The sequence below is a fragment of the Lontra canadensis genome, unplaced genomic scaffold (assembly GCF_010015895.1).
Source record: "Lontra canadensis isolate GAN:19392208 unplaced genomic scaffold, GSC_riverotter_1.0 scaffold66, whole genome shotgun sequence".
Taxonomy (NCBI): domain Eukaryota; kingdom Metazoa; phylum Chordata; class Mammalia; order Carnivora; family Mustelidae; genus Lontra; species Lontra canadensis.
The window spans coordinates 329,534-350,092 of record NW_022631060.1 but is presented as its reverse complement, the minus strand read 5'-3'; the positions used below and the strand labels follow the sequence as shown (position 1 = coordinate 350,092).

General features: G+C 39.6%; 1 protein-coding gene across 1 annotated transcript; it reads left to right on the top strand.

Annotated features, from left to right (window-relative positions):
- Positions 1 to 6,076: 6,076 nt before the first annotated feature.
- LOC116880583 (olfactory receptor 5A2) lies at positions 6,077 to 7,066 on the top strand. Its single transcript, XM_032879893.1, has one exon. The coding sequence runs from the start codon at positions 6,077 to 6,079 to the stop codon at positions 7,064 to 7,066; it is 990 nt and encodes a 329-aa protein (XP_032735784.1).
- The last annotated feature ends 13,493 nt before the right edge of the window (positions 7,067 to 20,559 follow it).

Genomic DNA, 20,559 nt, shown 5'->3' with positions numbered 1-20,559 from the left:
TAATTTATAGTTACCTAAGTTATAATCATGTTGTTTGGGTTCTTAGAGGTCTTTCACTTTAGTTTTTGTGTGTGTGTGTGTGTGTTAGTGTTAGAGTAAAAAACTGAGGACCAGAGAGGTCAAGAACCTAATTTCTCACAGCAGAATGGGAACTGGAACTCAGGTTGTGTCAGTTGTGTCACCTCCAGTCTTTCCTTTCCCGTGTCTATGACCTTTAAAACCTCTATATGTACTATTGTCTTGTATCTTATCTTTGTTTGGAATGCCTGGTGAAAAGTCTTTGGATCTGTAAACAGTTGACATTTATACTCCTCACTAATAGAAGAAATACAAACAAATAATTTTTCAAGCTCCAATTTGACAATCAAGATTGTGTTTTATTGCCAAGCACCTCTGGATTTTTCTCGGGGCTTTCTTTGAAACAATTAAACTAATTAAAATAGCTACACTAAAATATTAAATAAGCATGAAAGCAAATCGTATTTTAGGAGAAGCTGTCAGCAAACAAACATTAAGATGCATAGAATCCTAGTAAGATAAATTTTGAGTTGACCTTAATTGCCTCCTAAACATTTGTAATTCTATATGAAGTTTATTTTCTTTTATGAGCTATTTGCCTTCATACTTTTTGATGTTCACTTTAACTTTCTGTTTTAAATTCTTAAATTTAGGGGTGCCTGGGTGGCTCAGTCGTTAAGTATCTGCCTTCAGCTCAGGTCATGGTCCAGGGGTCCTGGGATTGAGCACTGCATCCGGCTCCCTGCTGAGTGGGAAACCTGCTTCTCCCTCTCCCACTCCCCCTGCTTGAGTTCCCTCTCTCGCTGTGTCTCTGTCAAATAAATAAATAAAATCTTAAAAAGAATTCTTAAATTTAATCATACATGAAATCTGATATTTTGAAGTAGGGGTAATGAGAGTCTGTGGTTATATCCAAATGAATTTAATAAGGCAAAATTCTTCCTTGTTCTTAAATTTTTTATAGAATAGGTTGACAAATACATCAAATGTCCCGACCCTACATTTCCTTGAGTTTCTCAGTCTTACTTTGTAGATAATCATCACTATGAGTGAGTTGTCATGACAGATGAAATCTATTACCATCCCCCATAATCAGCTTTTCTTCTTTTCTTTTTTTGTTATGTATCAGCTGTTCTTTTTTTTAATCATTTTTTAAAAATTTATTTTCAGCAGAACAGTATTCATTGTTTTTGTACCACACTCAGTGCCCTGTGCAGTCCGTGCCCTCTCCAATACCCACCACCTGGTTCCCCCAACCTCCCACCCCCCACCTCTTCAAACCCTTCAGATTGTTTTTCAGAGTCCATAGTCTCTCATGGTTCACCTCCCCTTCCAATTTCCCCCATCTCCCTTCTCCTAACTCCCCATGTCCTCCATGCTATTTGTTATGCTCCACAAATAAGTGAAACCATATGATAATTGACTCTCTCTGCTTGACTTATTTCACTCAGCAAAATCTCTTCCAGTCCTGTCCATGTTGCTACAAAAGTTGGGTATTCATCCTTTCTGATGGAGGCATAATACTCCATAGTGCATATGGACCACATCTTCCTTATCCATTCGTCTGTTGAAGGGCATCTTGGTGCTTTCCACAGTTTGGTGACCATGGCCATTGCTGCTATAAACATTGGGGGTACAGATGGTCCTTGTTTTCACTACATCTGTATCTTTGGGGTAAATACCCAGTAGTGCAATGGCAGGGTCATAGGGAAGCTCTATTTTTAATTTCTTGAGGAATCTCCACACTGTTCTGCAAAGTGGCTGCACCAACTTGCATTCCCACCAACAGTGTAAGAGGGTTCCCCTTTCTCCACATCCTCTCCAACACACATTGTTTCCTGTCTTGCTAATTTTGGCCATTCTAACTGGTGTAAGGTGATATCTCAATGTGGTTTTAATTTGAATCTCCCTGATAGCTAGTGATGATGAACATTTTTTCATGTGTCTGATAGCCATTTGTATGTCTTCATTGGAGAAGTGTCTGTTCATATCTTCTGCCCATTTTTTGATATGATTGTCTGTTTTGTGTGTGTTGAGTTTGAGGAGTTCTTTATAGATCCTGGATATCAGCCTTTTGTCTCTACTGTCATTTGCAAATATCTTCTCCCATTCCGTGGGTTGCCTCTTTGTTTTGTTGACTGTTTCCTTTGCTGTGCAGAAGCTTTTGATCTTGAAATCCCAAAAGTTCATCTTCGCTTTTGTTTCCTTTGCCTTTGGAGACATATCTTGAAAGAAGTTGCTGTGGCTGATATCGAAGAGGTTACTGCCTATGTTCTCCTCTAGGATTCTGATGGATTCCTGTCTCACATTGAGATCTTTTATCCATTTTGAGTTTATCTTTGTGTACGGTGTAAGAGAATGGTCGAGTTTCATTCTTCTGCATATAGCTGTCCAGTTTCCCAGCACCATTTATTGAAGAGACTGTCTTTTTTCCACTGTATATTTTTTCCTGTTTTGTCGAAGGTTAATTGGCCATAGAGTCGAGGGTCCATATCTGGGCTCTCTACTCTGTTCCACTGGTCTATGTGTCTGTTTTTATGCCAGTACCATGCTGTCTTGGTGATCACGGCTTTGTAGTAAAGCTTGAAATCAGGTAACGAGATGCCCCCAGTTTTATTTTTGTTTTTCAACATTTCCTTAGCGATCCGGGGTCTCTTCTGACTCCATACAAATTTCTGGATTAATTGCTCCAGCTCTTTGAAAAATACCGGTGGAATTTTTATTGGAATGGCATTAAAAGATGGAAGACCATTCCATGCTCTTGGATCGGAAGAATAAACATTGTTAAAATGTCTATACTGCCTAGAGCAAAATTCTCCTTTTAATAAAGATTAATTTTTATAAATTTATTAATTTTTAATAAAGATTAATTTTAATAAAAATTCTCCTTTTAATAAAAATTCCTTGACTTTTCTCCATCACAATCTATTTTTTTAAATTTTTATTTATTTTTTTAAATTTCACAGTCTATTTTTGAAGTCACTTACCTTTTTTTTTTTCAATGATCTCAGTTGTTAAATTTCTTTCCCTAAATTCAACTTACTACCTTGTGTGTCAAGGGTCTCAGTAATTGTATTTTTTCATATAGAAGATATTTTTGTCATTTAATTAATTTTTATTCTCAGACTAGGGTTTGGTAACTTGATCTCCATGAAACATATTAACTCCTTTCTGTAAACTTTATTCTTATAGAAAAAGTTTGAAAAAACAAGATATGAATGTTTCAAAATTCTAGATTTTCAGAGCTTGAGAGGTCCTTAGAAAGTGAGCTGAATTTACTCAGGCCCTGAGAGGTGGGGGAGGGCCTAATTGATTCACCCACAGCCACATGTCCAGGTCATGGCAGAACTGGAAATAGCACCCAGAATCTTAAAGGGTAAAGAAACTGTTTTCATTACCATAAAATGTCAAAGAGCTCTTGGCCACAACCCTAGAGACAGAGTTAATGATGTTCTTACCCAACATTCATTGAGAGATTTCTATTCATTGGGCACTGTGCTAAGGCCTTCTTATTCATATCTCATTTCATTATCACAACAAGATTCATTGTTTATGCACCACACCCGGTGCTCCCTGTAATATGTGCCCTCCTTAATACCCACCACCAGGGTCACCCAACATCCCTCCTCTCCCCTCCAAAGCCCTCAGTTTGTTTCTCAGAGTGCACAGTCTCTCACGCTTTGTCTACCCCTCCAGTTTCCCCCAATTCACTTTTCCTTTCCTTCTCCTAATGTCCTTCATGTTATGCTTTGTGCTCCAGAAGTAAGCGAAACCACAACAACCCTTTGAGATTGGTATTATAATTATTACCCCAGTGTTACAAGGGAGGAAATTGATATTTTGGAGATTTTAAAAAATGTGTGTATGTTTATACACATATTATAAAATGGCAGAGCTAGAATTTGAACCCAACTCTCTTGTGTGTGGTTTACTTCCAGAGAAGGGTCTCAAAGCAGAAGGTTGCCCACCAATGCAACAGGATGTCTTTCTGGACCCAGAGGAAGCTCAGAGGAGAGTAAGTCAGGGCACTGCAAACAACACTCTGGCAATGGGTGGTTGTCCCTGTCACTATCACCCCAGAGAACAATTAGTGTTCAGAAATGTTTCGTTCTAATGATTGCTAGGCTTTTACTTTGGACCCAGGAGTGGGTGACAGAGCAGCCATGTGGAGGAAAAGTGTGGCTACCCCTGACCATTAAAATAATGAATTCCCTAAGGCCATTTTGAAGACTTGGTAATAAAGGAGCAGGGATTCTGGAAGCAGATATTATTCTTTGCATGAGACCAAACTATAAAAAACTGACTGAACCAGAAGCCAGGCATAGAGCAGTGGGAAATGCAGATGAACCGAATTTTGTAAAACATGCTAGTGGAGCAAGACAACCAATAATTCTTCTGTAGGATGAGATCTCAGGACACTTCTGTCAGAAATCATTCAGTAAGTTCAGCTCCTTCATTCCCACCTCATTCATCCAACAAATTACAATTGTAACTTGTAACCTATTTCACATTTCATCTCTAAAAGGGGCAGAGTAAGTCTACCCAGTTCCAGGGAGGATTAAATGAGTTAATATAAATCAAGTCCTTAAAACAGTGCCTGGTACTCAATAAGCCTTGAATAAGTGTTCGTGATTGTGTTATATGTTGCATATTATATCATTACAATTGGGCACCCATTATGAGCCAAACACTCTGTGAAGATTTTGTAGATAAGCAGTGAAAAAATTCATTCATTCAACAAATACTTACGATGCCTATGTCCCAATCACTGTTCTAGATTACTGATAGAATAAATCAATAAATAGATCAATAAACAGATCTCCCTGCCTGCCTTTGAGTAGCTTACATTCTGGTAGGAGAGATCTCCTTCAGATAAGAAACACCAAACTCATATCATTTCCTCTTTGATAGGTTCATAGATGGATGTCATAGGGAAGAGCACTCTTGGCTCTTCTTGATTTTGGCTGCCCAGTCAGTGACTGATTGTGGGGAGATTTAAAATTTTAGAAAACACAAACCTAGAAGGAGCATGTATTTATTTTAACAACTTAATTGAGATGTCTTTAACATATAGAAATTGTATATATTTAAAGTGTACAATGTGATGTTCTTATATATATGTATACATTGTGAAAAGATCACCACAATCAAGCTAAATGACTTATCTGTCATCTCTACATAGTTATCCTTTGAGTGTGTGTGTCTCTATGTATGCATATAGGTGTGTGTGTGTTGAGATATACACAAATATTATACACACACACACGTGTATGCTTGGAACTAGAAATTTTTTCTAATTATATAATAAGTTTTTATACAAATAACTGCATAAAATGCATAAAAAGATCAAAATCTGGATGAACACAATCACCACCATTATGGGACAAAAGGGCTCCAAATAATATCTCCATTTTTGGGGGAATGGTGGAACAACACAAAGTTGACTGAGTATATTTTTTCTCTTAGTTTTCTAACCTGAAAGAATAGATTATCTTTATTATGGGTTAGACTTGCTCCCTCAAAATGGAATATATCAAATATTATAGCCCATTGTGTTTAGCTCCTTTTCCAGATTCTTACACTAAAGATATATAAAATATAAAAAATTCCCATTCTTATTGTTAATCTGGGTTTATGTCAGAAAGTCTAAAAAGCCATAGGAAACCTAAATCTAAAGGTAACTTGAGACTTATCTGATTAAACCCTCCCATTTCTCAGTTGAGAAAATGAGAATCTGGAGAGGTGCAGTCACTTTTCCACAGTCCCAGAGAGGAATGGAGCTGAGGACAAAACCCAGATTACTGACTCCCAGTCATTCTCTACTCCATTAGACAGACCCTCTTCTAATCAGCAAGGTGTATAGAATACGGATTTTAAATAGAGTGAAGAGATTATCATGGGAAGACTTCCTCCAAGAAGAAGGCATAGCAGGCGAATGTGATGTTAACTTGGTGTTAATTGTTTAAATGATCTTCCAGGAAATAATCACTCATATACTGACAAATACAATCTAACTGACCACAGAATTGTTTCTTTCCTTTATGCAGGAAGTAGGTCTATGGTTCTAGGAAGGAACAACACGATTGTGACAAAATTCATCCTCCTGGGATTTTCAGACCATCCTCAAATGAAGCTTTTCCTTTTTCTGTTATTTTTGGGGATTTATCTCCTGACCCTAGCCTGGAACCTGAGCCTCATTGCCCTCATCAGGACAGACTCCCACCTGCACACGCCCATGTACTTCTTCCTCAGTAACCTATCCTTCCTAGATATCTGCTATGTGTCTTCCACAACTCCCAAGATGCTCTCTGACATTATCACAGGGAAGAAAACCATTTCCTTTGTTGGCTGTGCCACCCAGTACTTTATGTTTTGTGGGATGGGGCTGACTGAATGCTTTCTTTTGGCAGCCATGGCATATGACCGCTATGCTGCAATCTGCAACCCGTTGCTCTACTCAGCCCTAATTTCCCATACACTTTGTTTAAAGATGGTGGCTGGGGCCTACGTGGGTGGATTCCTCAGTTCTCTGATTGAAACATACTCTGTTTACCAGCATGATTTCTGTGGGCCCAACACGATTGACCACTTCTTCTGTGACCTTCCTCCAGTTCTGGTTCTGTCATGCTCTGATACCTCTACCAGTCAGGTGGTGAACTTCGTTGTGGGTATTGTTGTTGGAATGGTGTCTGTCCTTGTGATCCTCATCTCTTATGGTTACATTGTTGCTGCTGTCCTGAAGATCAACTCAGCTAAAGGTAGGACTAAAGCCTTCAGCACCTGTGCCTCTCACCTGACTGCTGTGACCCTTTTCTATGGTTCTGGTCTCTTCATGTACATGCGACCCAGTTCTAGCTACTCCCTAAACCGGGACAAGTTGGTGTCCATATTCTATGCTCTGCTAATCCCTATGGTGAATCCTATCATCTACAGTTTTAGGAATAAGGAGATTAAAAATGCCATAAGAAAGTTGTGCAGAAGGAACATGTGCTTTCTCATGCGCCTTTGTTTTTCCAACTGTAAGCTAATGATTATAAAGAGGCTGTGAGCGGGGTCAATTGTGCAGATTTTCATGTAGTTTTGGACTAGTTGCTTTACACAATGGTTTGTGTTGACTAGACTTTCCCCCACTTTCCAATATTCCCTTGACTAGTTTACATATTGGTTATCAGAAAACAGTTTGGCCATTATTGTTTCCTAGAATGAACAGCATTGGGTATACTGAGATTATAAATACTCAATTTAGCAGAAAGCTTCATATGACAAAGAGTGAAAAACCAAGAATATCAAAACAGGGTTTGTGTCTGTAGGAGGAAAAGTGTTGAAAAAAATTAGTCTAGCATCCAGGATGGTGATTTTTAATGTAGGATAGGGATATACAGCATAATAACTTGAGGCAGGAGACACTTTTTCTAAACACAGTTGCCTTTCCCTCTAATGAAATTTAACATGCTTTCTTTATGGCGTGTGTGCACCACAAGGCAGACACGGTCTCTTGTTTGAGAATCCAGCTATTGTGAGCCCCTGGGAGTGAAGAGGGTATAGAACTGTCTTTTTAAATGTGTTAAGGTAGGAAAGAGATAAAAAAAACCCTCTGATTAGGGCCTTAATGACTGAACAACCTTATGGCTAATTCAATCAGCTGTGCAAAAAGTAATCACTACTATGATTTAAATAAAGCCAGGGATTTTCATTTCAGTCTGAAGTAACTGCTTTCCAGCCAACACTCAAAGTTTCTTAGGAATCTATAGAAGAGGAGGATACCATCATTTGGGGAAAAGGTTCTAGGTTTTCACCAGTTTTATGATAACTTCTAGGATGAGATTTAGCCTAGGAATTGAAGAGAGTGATTTTTCTCTTTCATATTATCTCAGAACTTGTTATTTGTCTTTGAACCAGCAGTAGACAATGGGCATACATTTATTCAGCTTTGTCTGTTCTCGGTTGGCCATAAATGAACAAGTAAGTATCTACCTGTATGCCCTTGGAGAGGTTACTTGGGCTCTGTGTGCCTTAGTTCCTTATCTGCAAAATAGGAATAATAATAGTAATTGTCTCATAGGCTTATTGTGATGAATTAAATGACTCAGTATATACAAGCACTATAATAGTGCTGGTTGATAGAAAATGCTTAAAAGATGAGCATTATTATTGTTGTTGTTCTATAATAATATCTATTTATCACCATTTGAGCCAAAAAAATAGAAGCCTTTTCCTCAGTTTGTTAAAAAAAAATGTGATCTTCATGGTAGCTTTGATGCACTGGAAAGTGGGACAGCAGAGACTAGAGTGAAAGTTGTTTGGGTATTTGTTAAGTATTCTTAAGTTATCAGACCTGCAATTATTTCTCTCATGTCCACCACTTTATAGGTAGGTTACCTTATGCAAGTTACTCACAGGCTCTGTTTTTCTCATCTGTACAATGAGGATAATAATTGCATCTACCTCATGGAATTGATACAAAAACTAAGTCAGAATGCATGAAAAGGGCTTAACTTAGTGCCTGGTATAAAGTAATACTTAATAAATGTTAGCTCATATTATTAATCAATTTTGTATAAATCAAGAGAAATCCAAACTAATGTGCTAAGAAGAGGCAAATTAGATAGCTTTGGGATATCTACTCAAACTGGAACACAATAGTCTCAGTAAAAAGGCATGCCTGTACATCTCATGTCTGCTGCTTCTCCTACGTGTAGGAAGCAGTCATTAGGAAAATAGAACTCAAGTTCATAGAATTGGCCACACATGGGAATGCTACCATTGTTTTTTGTTTTTTTTTTTAAAGATTTTATTTATTTATTTGACAGAGAGAGATCATAAGTAGACAGAGAGGCAGGCAGAGAGAGAGAGGGAAGCAGGCTCCCTGCGCAGAGAGCCCGATGCGGGACTCGATCCCAGGACCCCGAGATCATGACCTGAGCCGAAGGCAGCGGCTTAACCCACTGAGCCACCCAGGCGCCCGGAATGCTACCATTGTACCAACTCTATCAGCCATGTGGTCGCCTTGCCTTTCCTTATATTCAGTTTTCCCCTCCACCTTTCCTTATCTGTACTCTAGTTTACTGAAGTCTTCTCTTTCAATTTACCTTTGGTAGCTAATCTTAAATTCTCTTAATGCCCAAAGTCATTGGAACAAAACAAACAAACAAAGGAAAATATGCCTCATGCTTTGGACTTACATGGAGCTGTCCCTGGTCTATTATCATCTCTAAATTTTCTTGAACAAAGATTCTGAATATAAGATCTTTAGAAAATCTCTCTTGTTCAGCCACATACATGTTCACAGCTAATGGAAATTTTCTTCTTGCATTGAGAAGATATAATGTACTTTTTTTTCTTTTTTTTAAATTTTTTTATTTTTCAGCGTAACAGTATTCATTATTTTTGCACCACACCCAGTGCTCCATGCAATCCGTGCCCTCTCCAATACCCACCACCTGGATCCCCCAACATCCCACCCCCCGCCCCTTCAAAACCCTCAGATTGTTTTTCAGAGTCCATAGTCTCTCATTGTTCACCTCCCCTTCCAATTTCCCCCAACTCCCTTCTCCTCTCCATCTCCCCTTGTACTCCATGCTATTTGTTATACTCCACAAATAAGTGAAACCATATGATAATTGACTCTCTCTGCTTGACTTATTTCACTCAGCATAATCTCTTCCAGTCCCATCCATGTTGCTACAAAAGTTGGGTATTCATCCTTTCTGATGGAGGCATAATACTCCATAGTGTATATGGACCACATCTTCCTTATCCATTCGTCCGTTGAAGGGCATCTTGGTGCTTTCCACAGTTTGGCGACCGTGGCCATTGCTGCTATAAACATTGGGGTACAGATGGCCCTTCTTTTCACTACATCTGTATCTTTGGGGTAAATACCCAGTAGTGCAACGGCAGGGTCATAGGGAATCTCTATTTTTAATTTCTTGAGGAATCTCCACACTGTTCTCCAAAGAGGCTGCACCAACTTGCATTCCCACCAACAGTGTAAGAGGGTTCCCCTTTCTCCACATACTCTCCAACACATGTTGTTTCCTGTCTTGCTAATTTTGGCCATTCTAACTGGTGTAAGGTGGTATCTCAATGTGGTTTTAAAACCACATTGAGATATAATGTACTTTTGCAGTTTTCCCAAGTGCCAAAGAGAAAATAACAATCATTAATAATTGTTAAATATAGTGCACAATGTGGGGTTTGGTTGTGGGACTTGAATAAGGCAAAAAGGATCTGGGGTTTATAGTAAGCCACATGTTAAATAAAACTTCCTAAATAAGTGCATTTATTATGGGACATATAAATAGACATATATTTAACAATATATTTGGCACTAAAAGAATCAGGCATTTCATAGCTCTTTGAAGCAAGACAAGGTACAGCTGTCCAGGGGAGATAGGCAGTTAGCTAGCTGAAGATGAATTCACTTCAGTAAAATTAGCATAATTCAGGGTGTGTCACTCATCTTTGCAACTTCTGAAGACTTTTTTCAGATGGACTTGAATTACCAAGCTCAGAATAGCTAACTACATAAACCAGATGCCATTTTTAGTTTTCATGGAAGAACAAAACTGCCAAGCTTGTACTTGAGCTAGTGGCACAATTCTTTGACTTGATGAGGAAGTCGCATATAAAAACAAATTAAAATTGAAAGTCTGTTTGGAGAGAAAGTGGGTAATGTGTGTCAGTGCCTGGTGTGCCCAACTACAGAGTTCAGACAGGCTGAGAGGCCCTGGGCCATGGCACTGACAATTTCTCTCCCAAAGTATTCATCTTCCTCTCTTCTAAGTGACCATCTTCCCATCTAATCACTATATTAAAAAAAATCACTATATTCACAGATCAATTAATAGATTTTCCATCTTTGGTTGTAGGAAATATTTGTCTCTAAAATGCCTCTATTACATATTTTATTTATTATGATATGATTTTGTGGCTTGATTTTTAGAGTTTTCAGAAACCTGGTTATTGTCCCTATGTACCACCTATATTCCCCTAATTTTTGGGTAGGTATAAATGATTACTCTTTCATTTACTCACTCACTCACACACTCGGGAATTAGTGACTGATACATTAAATGCGTTCTGATGAGAATTTAACTTTTTTCCTTAAAGATCAACAGTTTCATGCTTCTAGTCATAAACCTAGAGAAACCCAGAGCTTGCCTATTCTGTGATCATCCACGTAAATGAGGAAACACTTGTGATTCACTTCCTTGTGTCCCGATAACTGACTTGGATCTCTCTGATCTACAACTGATCTGGGGAGCCTAAATGTCTTGCTTATACGAAGATATACCATGTATTACAGCATTATCCCATCAGCTTGATCTATGGCTACCTTTCTTGAATTCTTGTTGGGTCTCCCTGTCTGTAACATCTCCTAAATAACTGGGGGAGATAAACTGACTGTTTTATGTAAACTTTGCTGCTTTGATTCCATTGTCACTCTTCTCATGATTTCCTTTCCCCTTCTAATGCTGACCAAGATCATCTATGTGCAATATGGGTAGGGATGAGATTCCCCACCTCCCTATGAGTAAAGAAATAGCCTTAGCAGGCTCCTGCAATCATGGAGGATACAAGTTGTATTGTATCAAATGGATGTGGTAGCATCTCTCTTTGATTTTGCCAAACTGGATGAAAGAGAGACAAACTTCCTACTTCGCTGAGACCACACTCTAGAACTAGACAGGCATGTTGGACCCAGGGAGACCCCATAGAGGAACAGGCTTCATCTCTCTCTCAAAACAAATTTTTTTCTGAAATAGAGTCACAGTGTTATATTGGACTTAAATGTCAACATAAATAGAATACTGACATGTGTAAAGTATTTCATTGATACTGTATGAAATATTCTTGTTCAAATAAAACCTCTTTCTTGTGCAGATGAAGGCTGGGTGGTTTCATCTTAAGAAATGTTTAAGGAACAAAATTATTGATGTACATGGACCAGAGGGAGGAAGTCCCTGTATTAGACATTCACTGAGACTCATAGTTCATTTTCTAACAACCCAAAGCTAAGGAAGTAGCCTGGTAGGAATCATCTCACCCTTCAACTTGACACTCAGTCTAGAATTCAGAGATAAGGTCTGGGGCTGAGCTGCAAGAAGGAGTGGTCCATAAACTTTATCAAAAAGAGGTGAGTTCTGAGAAATCCCACATCTCAGGGAACCTAACTGTCCAATCTTTCCTTTACTCATTTCATGAATCCTGTTACAGTCTTTATAATTTGCTGTATTATCTGTACCATCTGGTCTAGATGGTAGACCATTGTAGTCCCTCTTTATACCAGAAGGTAAACCAGAAGGTTTTTTCATTGCAGTCCCTCTTTATACCAGAAGGTAAACCAGAAGGTTTAACACTTTTGGTGTCTGTGGTTTTCAGATCTCTGAAGGCTCTGGAATTGTTTTTTATATACTTGCCATCTCTGGCAGTTTTTCAACAGAAGGCCATGCATGAAATTTTCCTGTGTTAGCCAGTTAAGTGTCTTTGATGAAGACACTAGACTTTTTTTTTTTTAAGATTTTATTTATTTATTTGAGAGAGAAAGAGAGAGAGCAAGCAGGGGCAGGGAGAAGGACAAGCAGACTGCACTGAGTGGAGCCTGATGCAGGGCTCAGTCTCAGGACTCTGAGGTCATGACCCGAGCCTAAATCAAGAGTCAGATACTCAACCTACTGAGCCACCCAGGTGCCCTGATTTGATACATTTATATATTGTGATATGATGGTCATTGTAGCAGACTTAGCACCTCTATCATGTCACATAATTATCATTTCTTATTTGTGGTTGGAATAATTTAAGATCTAGTCTCTTAGCAAGTCTGATGATTATAATACAGTATTATTACCTATGTTCATTAGATCTTTACATTACATCATTACATCGCCTATATTGCATTACATCTCTAAGACTTATTTATCACTAGTTGCAAGTTTTTACTCTGTTTTTGAGTTAAGCTTTTTTAGATTCCATACATGTTACATAGTTTTTGTCTTTCTCTGTCTGACTTATCTCAATATAACATCCTCAAGGGCCATCCGTTTCATCTGAAGTGGCAAGATTTCATTCTTTCTCATGGCTAAATAATATTCCCGTGTGTGTATGTGTGTGTGTGTGTGTGTGTGTGTGAGAGAGAGAGAGAGAGAGAGAGAAATACATCACATTTGATCTATTCATACATTGATGGGCACTCAGGTTATTTCTGTATCTTGGCTATTGTAAATAACACTACAATAAACATGGGAATGCAGATATCTCTTTGATCCCGTTTTCATTTCCTTTGGGTGTATACCTAGTAGTGGAATTACTGGAACTGTATGATATTTCTATTTTTAACTTTCTGAGAAAACTCCATGCTGTTTTCCATATACATTCCCACCAGCAGTGCAAGAGGGTTATCCTCACCTACACTGGTTATCTTTTGTCTTCTTGATGGTGGCCATTCTAACAGATGGGTAGTGATAGCTCATTATGGCTTTTCCCTGATGATTAGTGAGGTCCAGCATCTTTTCATGTAGCTGTTAGCCATTTGGCTATTTTCAGCATGTGTCATTAAACTGAGTTTGACAGTGTCCTTTCTCTACCACCACATGGTAAACTTTCACTTGCAAGAGACCTTAGAAGGGTTCAGAGTAGAAAGGGGAGGAATCTCAATTCAGTAAATCTTTCTGCGACTTTGTGTACCCACTTGGGTTCCAAGGAGCTAGGGAAAGAATGCTCCCCTCTCACACCCTGCCATCTTGGCTTCCATCATTTATATTAACAGGACCCTCAGTGTTCCAGTATATGAATAATGCCTGGCACTTTGTATGCACTTAATATTTGTCAGAAGAATTAACCCAAGTATTTTACTACAAACTTAGTATTTCGGTTCTTTCTCTCCTGCTCCCCCCCCCCCCCCCCCCCCCCGCCCCCAATTGCATTTTATTCCCTTTGGAGTCTTATCACACTTCAGTTTGGGAGTGACATTCCTAGACTACGCAAGGACTTCAAATTTGGCCTAACTCAAAATGGTGTGAGGGGATTTCTACTTTGCCCAAAGTCATATGGTCACAGCCCAGACTTTGACTTCTGGCCAGTCTGACTGCATTTCAACTGTGCATTTGCATTCAGTTTTTATTCTTAAGGTGACACCACATTAATTCTTCTTAGCCCACACTTTCGAATCCCAGTCATTGCAGCTGGCATGTCCTGGAGCTGTGGGCATCCTCGCCCGTCACGTCCCCAGGCTCTCGTGTGGCCCAGGAAGGAGGGCACCCCCCGGCCAGTCACGTGCAAGTGCTGAGGTGGTCTGCTGCATGCCAGGCTGTATAGCGGGCTTCGATTTCCTGGCCTGCGGCGTCACTTCGGAACCGCGGAGCCCAGTGCCGCTCCACTGCATCACGAGGACATTGCTCCTCCCAGTTCACTAGGTCCACCCTCTTTTTCCGAGTCAGTTTCTGTATGCCTTCCGGGGTGACACTAGCCCTAGGGAGCCGCAGCACAACGTACATACGAAGATTCCCCTTCGCGGCTGTCGCAACTCACCTTGCATGTGCAGCGCTCCCTGCACATGATGAGCCCCACGAAGTCTGACAGTGTGTGAAGCGCATGCGCATCAGGTCGGACATGCGCAGTGGCTTCCCCGACGTGGGGCAGGTCAAGGCACGCGAGGGTGTTCCAGCTTGGTAGCCTTGGCCTGGGGATCAGCCACAGGATCCAGGGAACGCTTTGTCCTGTCCTTGTCCTTGCCTGCCCTGGGCCCTTGTCAGGCATCATCTGGGCCATTCCTTGGGTGACCTTGGGCATGAGGGGTTGTGGGACCCTCCACGAGGGGCTCCCCACTGCTTCTCTAAGCCTTCATCTGCTGGGCCGTCTCCTCCTGGAGGGAAGTGTTCTCTAAGATTACCTGTCGCTCACTCAGGAGGCCTTCTGGGGGGACGACAGACCCAGGCAGGTCTGTGGAGAGTCACTGTCTCTGCCTAAAGGCTGGACGGCATCCCAGCTGGGGGATGGGGGGCGGCGGGTGAGGCGTTCTGGTGTTGGATCCTGAGGCCGCTGTGCTTGTCTTCTCACCAGGGGTGTAGACGGCTGTGCTGCCGCAGTTCTTGTGGGCGGTGTCGTCCTCACAGACGGCACCTTGGTTCTTCCTCTGCACCAATATTTTGGTTCCTAAGACCAAGTTGTTACTTAGCACTGTAAGTCAAGAACTTACATCCAGCAAAGTTCCTGAAAGTATTTTACAAACAGTAAGAGGAATCATTCATGTGGCAGGTGAGTTCTCTGTAGAGTGCTTTTAAGGGAAATACAGTTATATGACTATTTAATTTTTAGGCTGTACTACATTGTAACAACATATCTTTACTTTTTTGTTTTTAAAAGAATTGGTCTCATAGTGAATTGAAATTGTGATTCGGAGGGTCTTGTTTTGCAGATCAGTTAAAATGTAGTGAAATGATTTATTTTGGATGCTATGTGTGAGATACAGAATTTCTGTTTTTCAGTCAACTCTGACATATTTAAATTTAATTTTTAAATTATGGTCTAACTTTAATTTTGTAATAAAAGCAAAATGTGATTTTATCATATCGTATCTATACATATATATATTTATACATACTTTTTACTCAGATATAAGGCCTTAAACATTAAAAAATGTGGTTGTAAGAGTATGTTGTAGCCATTAGTAAAATAACAGTATAAGCTAGTTACCTTTTTATGAGTAGAGGTGCAGAATAGAAATTAGGATAGAAATGAATATGATTAAAAATATAAAAAAATAAAAATATATAAACATATAAACAAAAATTTTCATTTCAAAGGTAATAAAAGGAAATTAAAAGTTTTTTTAACCTAATGAAATATCAGTTAAAAAAAACAACTGTTAAAATAATTTTTAAATTGCATTATCTAAATGCTGGGGAAAATACCACTAACAATGGTATATAGTCAGTTGTTTCTACTGAAAATAGAAAATGGCTTAAGAAATTTGAAAATAGGGGCACCTGGGTGGCTCAGTTGTTTGTGTCCAATCTTGATTTCAGCTCAGGTCTTGATATCAGGGTTGTGAGCTCAAGCCCTGCATTGGGGTCCATGCTAGGCGTGGATCCTACTTAAAAAATTTTTTTGAAAATACAGTTGTGACATGTGAGCAAACATAATGGGCTGAATCCATACATTTGCCTTGACTCCTTCATTGAGCCTGCCTAAAATGGCAATGAAATTTTTTTTAAACCCATAAAATCACTAAGATAGGTATACCAGGAAAAATGACAACAGAAGCTGAAGGTGGAAGCAGATCTATGAGGAATAACCCACTCAGTTTCAAGAAATCAGGAAGCTATTGGTGTTGGATAGATGGGACAGGAAAGCCAAGAAGACACAAACTGATTTCCATTGCACAGCCCTCAGAAGGATCAGGAATTGTGGGCTCTAGGGACCTGCATAGTGGGCGGGGTTTAATACTGGAGATTTGATTGAAAATATATTAAAAGTAACTTGACTTCTAGACCAGCCTGTCCCCTCTTGTATACAGGAAACTCCACCCATCCTCATCATTCCTCTCTCCCTCTAGTAGAATATTGGAGGTTTCTTCTCTGAGGAACTGAACTAAGATATATGGGCCCAGGGCCATCAGACAGATCTATGGGGGAAATATAAAAAAGTAGAGGGATGAAATAATATCTGCATAGTGAAAAATCTTCACTACTAATATCTACATAGGGAGACTCTTTCTCCACTGCACACATACTCTATTCACTTACTCAACTCTCAAAATACTCCTAGCTAGGTTGATACCTCTTGGTTAGGAAACTGGAGAATTCTGGGTAGAGAAAAACCTGCCCATGATTACAGCAGATGTTATTCACAGCAATTGAGAAGTGCTCCCCAGATTGCCTAGCAGGAAGGTCAGCAGAGGAGAGTTTCTGGTCATAAACATCCAGCCTCAAATCTTGCTTTTAGGTGTCTCTCAGAGGCTGTAAAGAAGTCAAAGTCATCAGTTTCTGGGTAAAAGCAAGCCTGTAATATGCTCCATGGTAGCTTCCCAGAGACTGTGTGAGACTCCAGAAATGATGGCTGTTGTGTGTGTGTGTGTGTGTGTGTGTGTGTGTGTGTGTGTAGACCCAATTCCCAGAGGTCTGAACCTGTCAGGGATTCCAGGACATTAAGTTGACCAGGGAGAAGAATCACCAGATGAGGGGTACTGTGGACACTCAGAATACAACCAAGAGAATTTAAAGATAATTTTTAGACTGGAAGAGATTATGCTGAGTGAAATAAGTCAAGCAGAGAGAGTCAGTTATCATATGGTTTCACTTACTTGTGGAGCATAACAAATAGCATGGAGGACAAGGGGAGTTAGAAAGGAGAAGGGAGTTGGGGGAAATTGGAAGGGGAGGTGAACCATGAGAGATTACGGACTCTGAAAAACAATCTGAGGGTTTTGAAGGGGCGGGAGGTGGGAGGTTGGGGGAACCAGGTGGTGGGTATTAGAGAGGGCACGGATTACATGGAGCACTGGGTGTGGTGCAAAAACAATGAATACTGTTATGCTGAAAATAAAAAAAAAAAGAGAATTAAAAATTTTTTTTTCATATATAAGCTTATGAGCTAATTTCATACATATTACATGACTATTTATACAATGCCTTACACTTTATGTAGTTACATCACTAGATTTTTTTTTCTGTTACCATATGAAGATGGCAGGTGAGAAATTATATTGCAGATATTATAGATAGGACCTTTGGGCACAGAGCGGTCTGCCACTTTCTTCTCACATTAGCAAGAATTCGTTTGAATCTCATGAAGTGTGATTTGTGGAACACACATGGTTCTTTCTCACCAGAAACATGTCCTCTATTGCGTGGCCATTGTGCCCGCATTCTTTACTTTTGGTGTTATACCTTTAAAACTATTTGAAGAATCTGCTCAGTTTAAGGATTAAGTTATTACAGTTCTTATCAGGGAGAAATAAAACCACCCCCCTATCAGCAAGAGTTAAATAATTAATTCATTGCCCACCCACCTCTTTCTACCTAGAAGTGAGAATAGTTGAAGTAGATCAAACCAAGAATGGGAACTTATGTAAAACATCTGTGTATCCCTAATAACTGTCAAGGTAGATGAACTTCATTTTCAGAAAACTAGAAACAAACAAGCAAAAATGTTTGTGGGGATGATAAGTAGGTATTTTTAGTGAAGGATTAGTAATGCAGCATAACATGTTGGGGAGAATTCCAAATCAGAACATAGAAATTACACTATTAATAGAAGGTGTGGTAGTACCACAGCCCCTTGTAAGTGCTTTATAGGCATTACCCAATTTGATTCTCTCTATGAAGACCTACTCTATGAAGTAGCTACTACTAACAGTCCCATTTTATGATAATCCTGAGGTGATCATTCTGAGACTGGGAGAGGTTAATTTGGTCATGGTCACACAGTCATCAAGTGAAAGGGTCAGAATTCTACCCAGATTGATTGATACCAATGGCCCAGGTTGCAACCATGGTAAGTCATGGCTCTGTAATGGTTTAGTTATACCATTTTCCTCATTGACTCAATGTCCTTGCTTACCCACAGGAAATAATGCCATGTCTGCCTCAGAGGCTGCAGTGATGACTGGTTCTGGTTCAGTTGTTGAGTAAATGTATGGATGTATATATCTAAAATGAAAGTACTTTGACCACAGGGAAATGTTCACATATCTAATTTATTTTATTTTATTTTTTTATTTTTTAAAAGATTTTATTCATTTATTTGACAGAGATCACAAGTAGGCAGAGAGGCAGGCAGAGAGAGAGAGGAGGAAGCAGGCTCCCCGCTGAGCAGAGAGCCCGACACGGGGCTCAATCCCAGGACCCCGAGATCATGACCTGAGCTGAAGGCAGAGGCTTTAACCCACTGAGCCACCCAGGCATCCCTAATTTATTTTATATTTTAAAGATTTATTTATTTATTTATTTATTTGACAGATATCCCAAGTAGGCAGAGAGGCAGGTGGGCAGTGGGTGGTAGGCAGGCTTCCTGCTGAGCAGAGAACCCAATGTGAGGCTTGATCCCAGAACCCTGGGATCACAACCTGATCCGAAGGCAGAGGCTTTAACCCACTGAACCACCCAGGCACCCCTCTAGTTTATTTTAATTAAGGTATTTCACCAGCTAGTATTTTACCAGAATCATCTTGTGCAAATCTTTTAGCTCCTCTGGCTTTAGGTTGCTCACCTGGTAATTGAAGGTATTGGACTAGAGGATCTCTAGGTCCTTTTCAACTCAAATGTCTCCACATTCGTTAAGAGAAAAGCTATAATTATGAGATCCTTAGGATCACGGGGAGGTGAGGAATGGATCCAGAAGGGACATGGCAAAATGGGACATGAAATTAGCAGGGATAAAAACTCCATGACAACCATGACTCCAGAGAACAATTATCTAGAGGGTTTTCTCCCTCTAATTGTCTTTTCCCCTATTATCTCTGCCCTTAACAATAATACATTTAAGAGGATCTCCAGTTGTCGGCATCTCTCTTACTCTGAGTGGACAGCCTATTTTGTGGCCAAAGGGTCCCATCTTGGAGAGTAATAGAATCCACCTGGAAAATTCCTTTGGAAAAGAAATAAACAATTTCAGCCTTTGGCAAGAGCTCTGTCTTCTTGTGGAATCTGGGTCAAGGTGAGAGGGCAAGATTTGGTGAGAACAGTGGATTCTGTGCTATCTTAACAGCCATGTGATTCTTCCAGTAGGACCTGTGTGGAGCAAGGTTTATAGTCCTCAGTTTCTCCCATTCTTCACCTTTCTTCACTTCCGCCCCCTCCACTGCAGGCTCTTCTTTGGTTCTCTTTCTCCTTATCCAGCTTCTCTGACCTTCACTGAAAAGATTAATCTCTAATCAAAAATTTCAGGGATAATTCTGGGGTGAGGGATGAATGTGGATGTCCAGTTCTGTGATTTCTTAAGGATGTGACCTTGAACTCTGTTATCTTCCATTTATTTTTATTTTCATTTGTAAAATGGGATTATTTAGAATCTAATAAGATAATGTTTATAAAGGCTAACAAATTTTAGAAGTCAATAATTGATCACTGAATTAAAATAACATTTACTGATGTTCAAGGGGAATTTCCGAAGATCCCATATTCTTGTCTAGGTTTTCCAACCTTTCCATCCCAAGACTCTTTGAATTTTCTTTTGTTTAAGGAATGTGTTTTTAAAATAAAATTAATTAATTTCATTTCCATGTTAATATATAGCTTTGATTGATAATTTCTGAGTAGCAAAAGGCAAGCCGCTCAGCAATTAATAATAATAAAGTACTCATGTACAGTGCCACTGGCCTTTTGAAATACTTCCAATAGCTCTCTGTGGTCATCTTCAGAGTCCCTGCAGGTCTGGATGCACTGGTGTGGGTAACATCAGAGATGCCTCACTTCAAGGCATTGTTGGTCTGTCTCTTGTAACCTTTTCTGTTACTTATATTGTTTTACTTCATTGCAACATCTTCGCTTTCTTTACCTGATTTTGTACTCTGCATCACCTTGCAAACTGCCCACATCATCA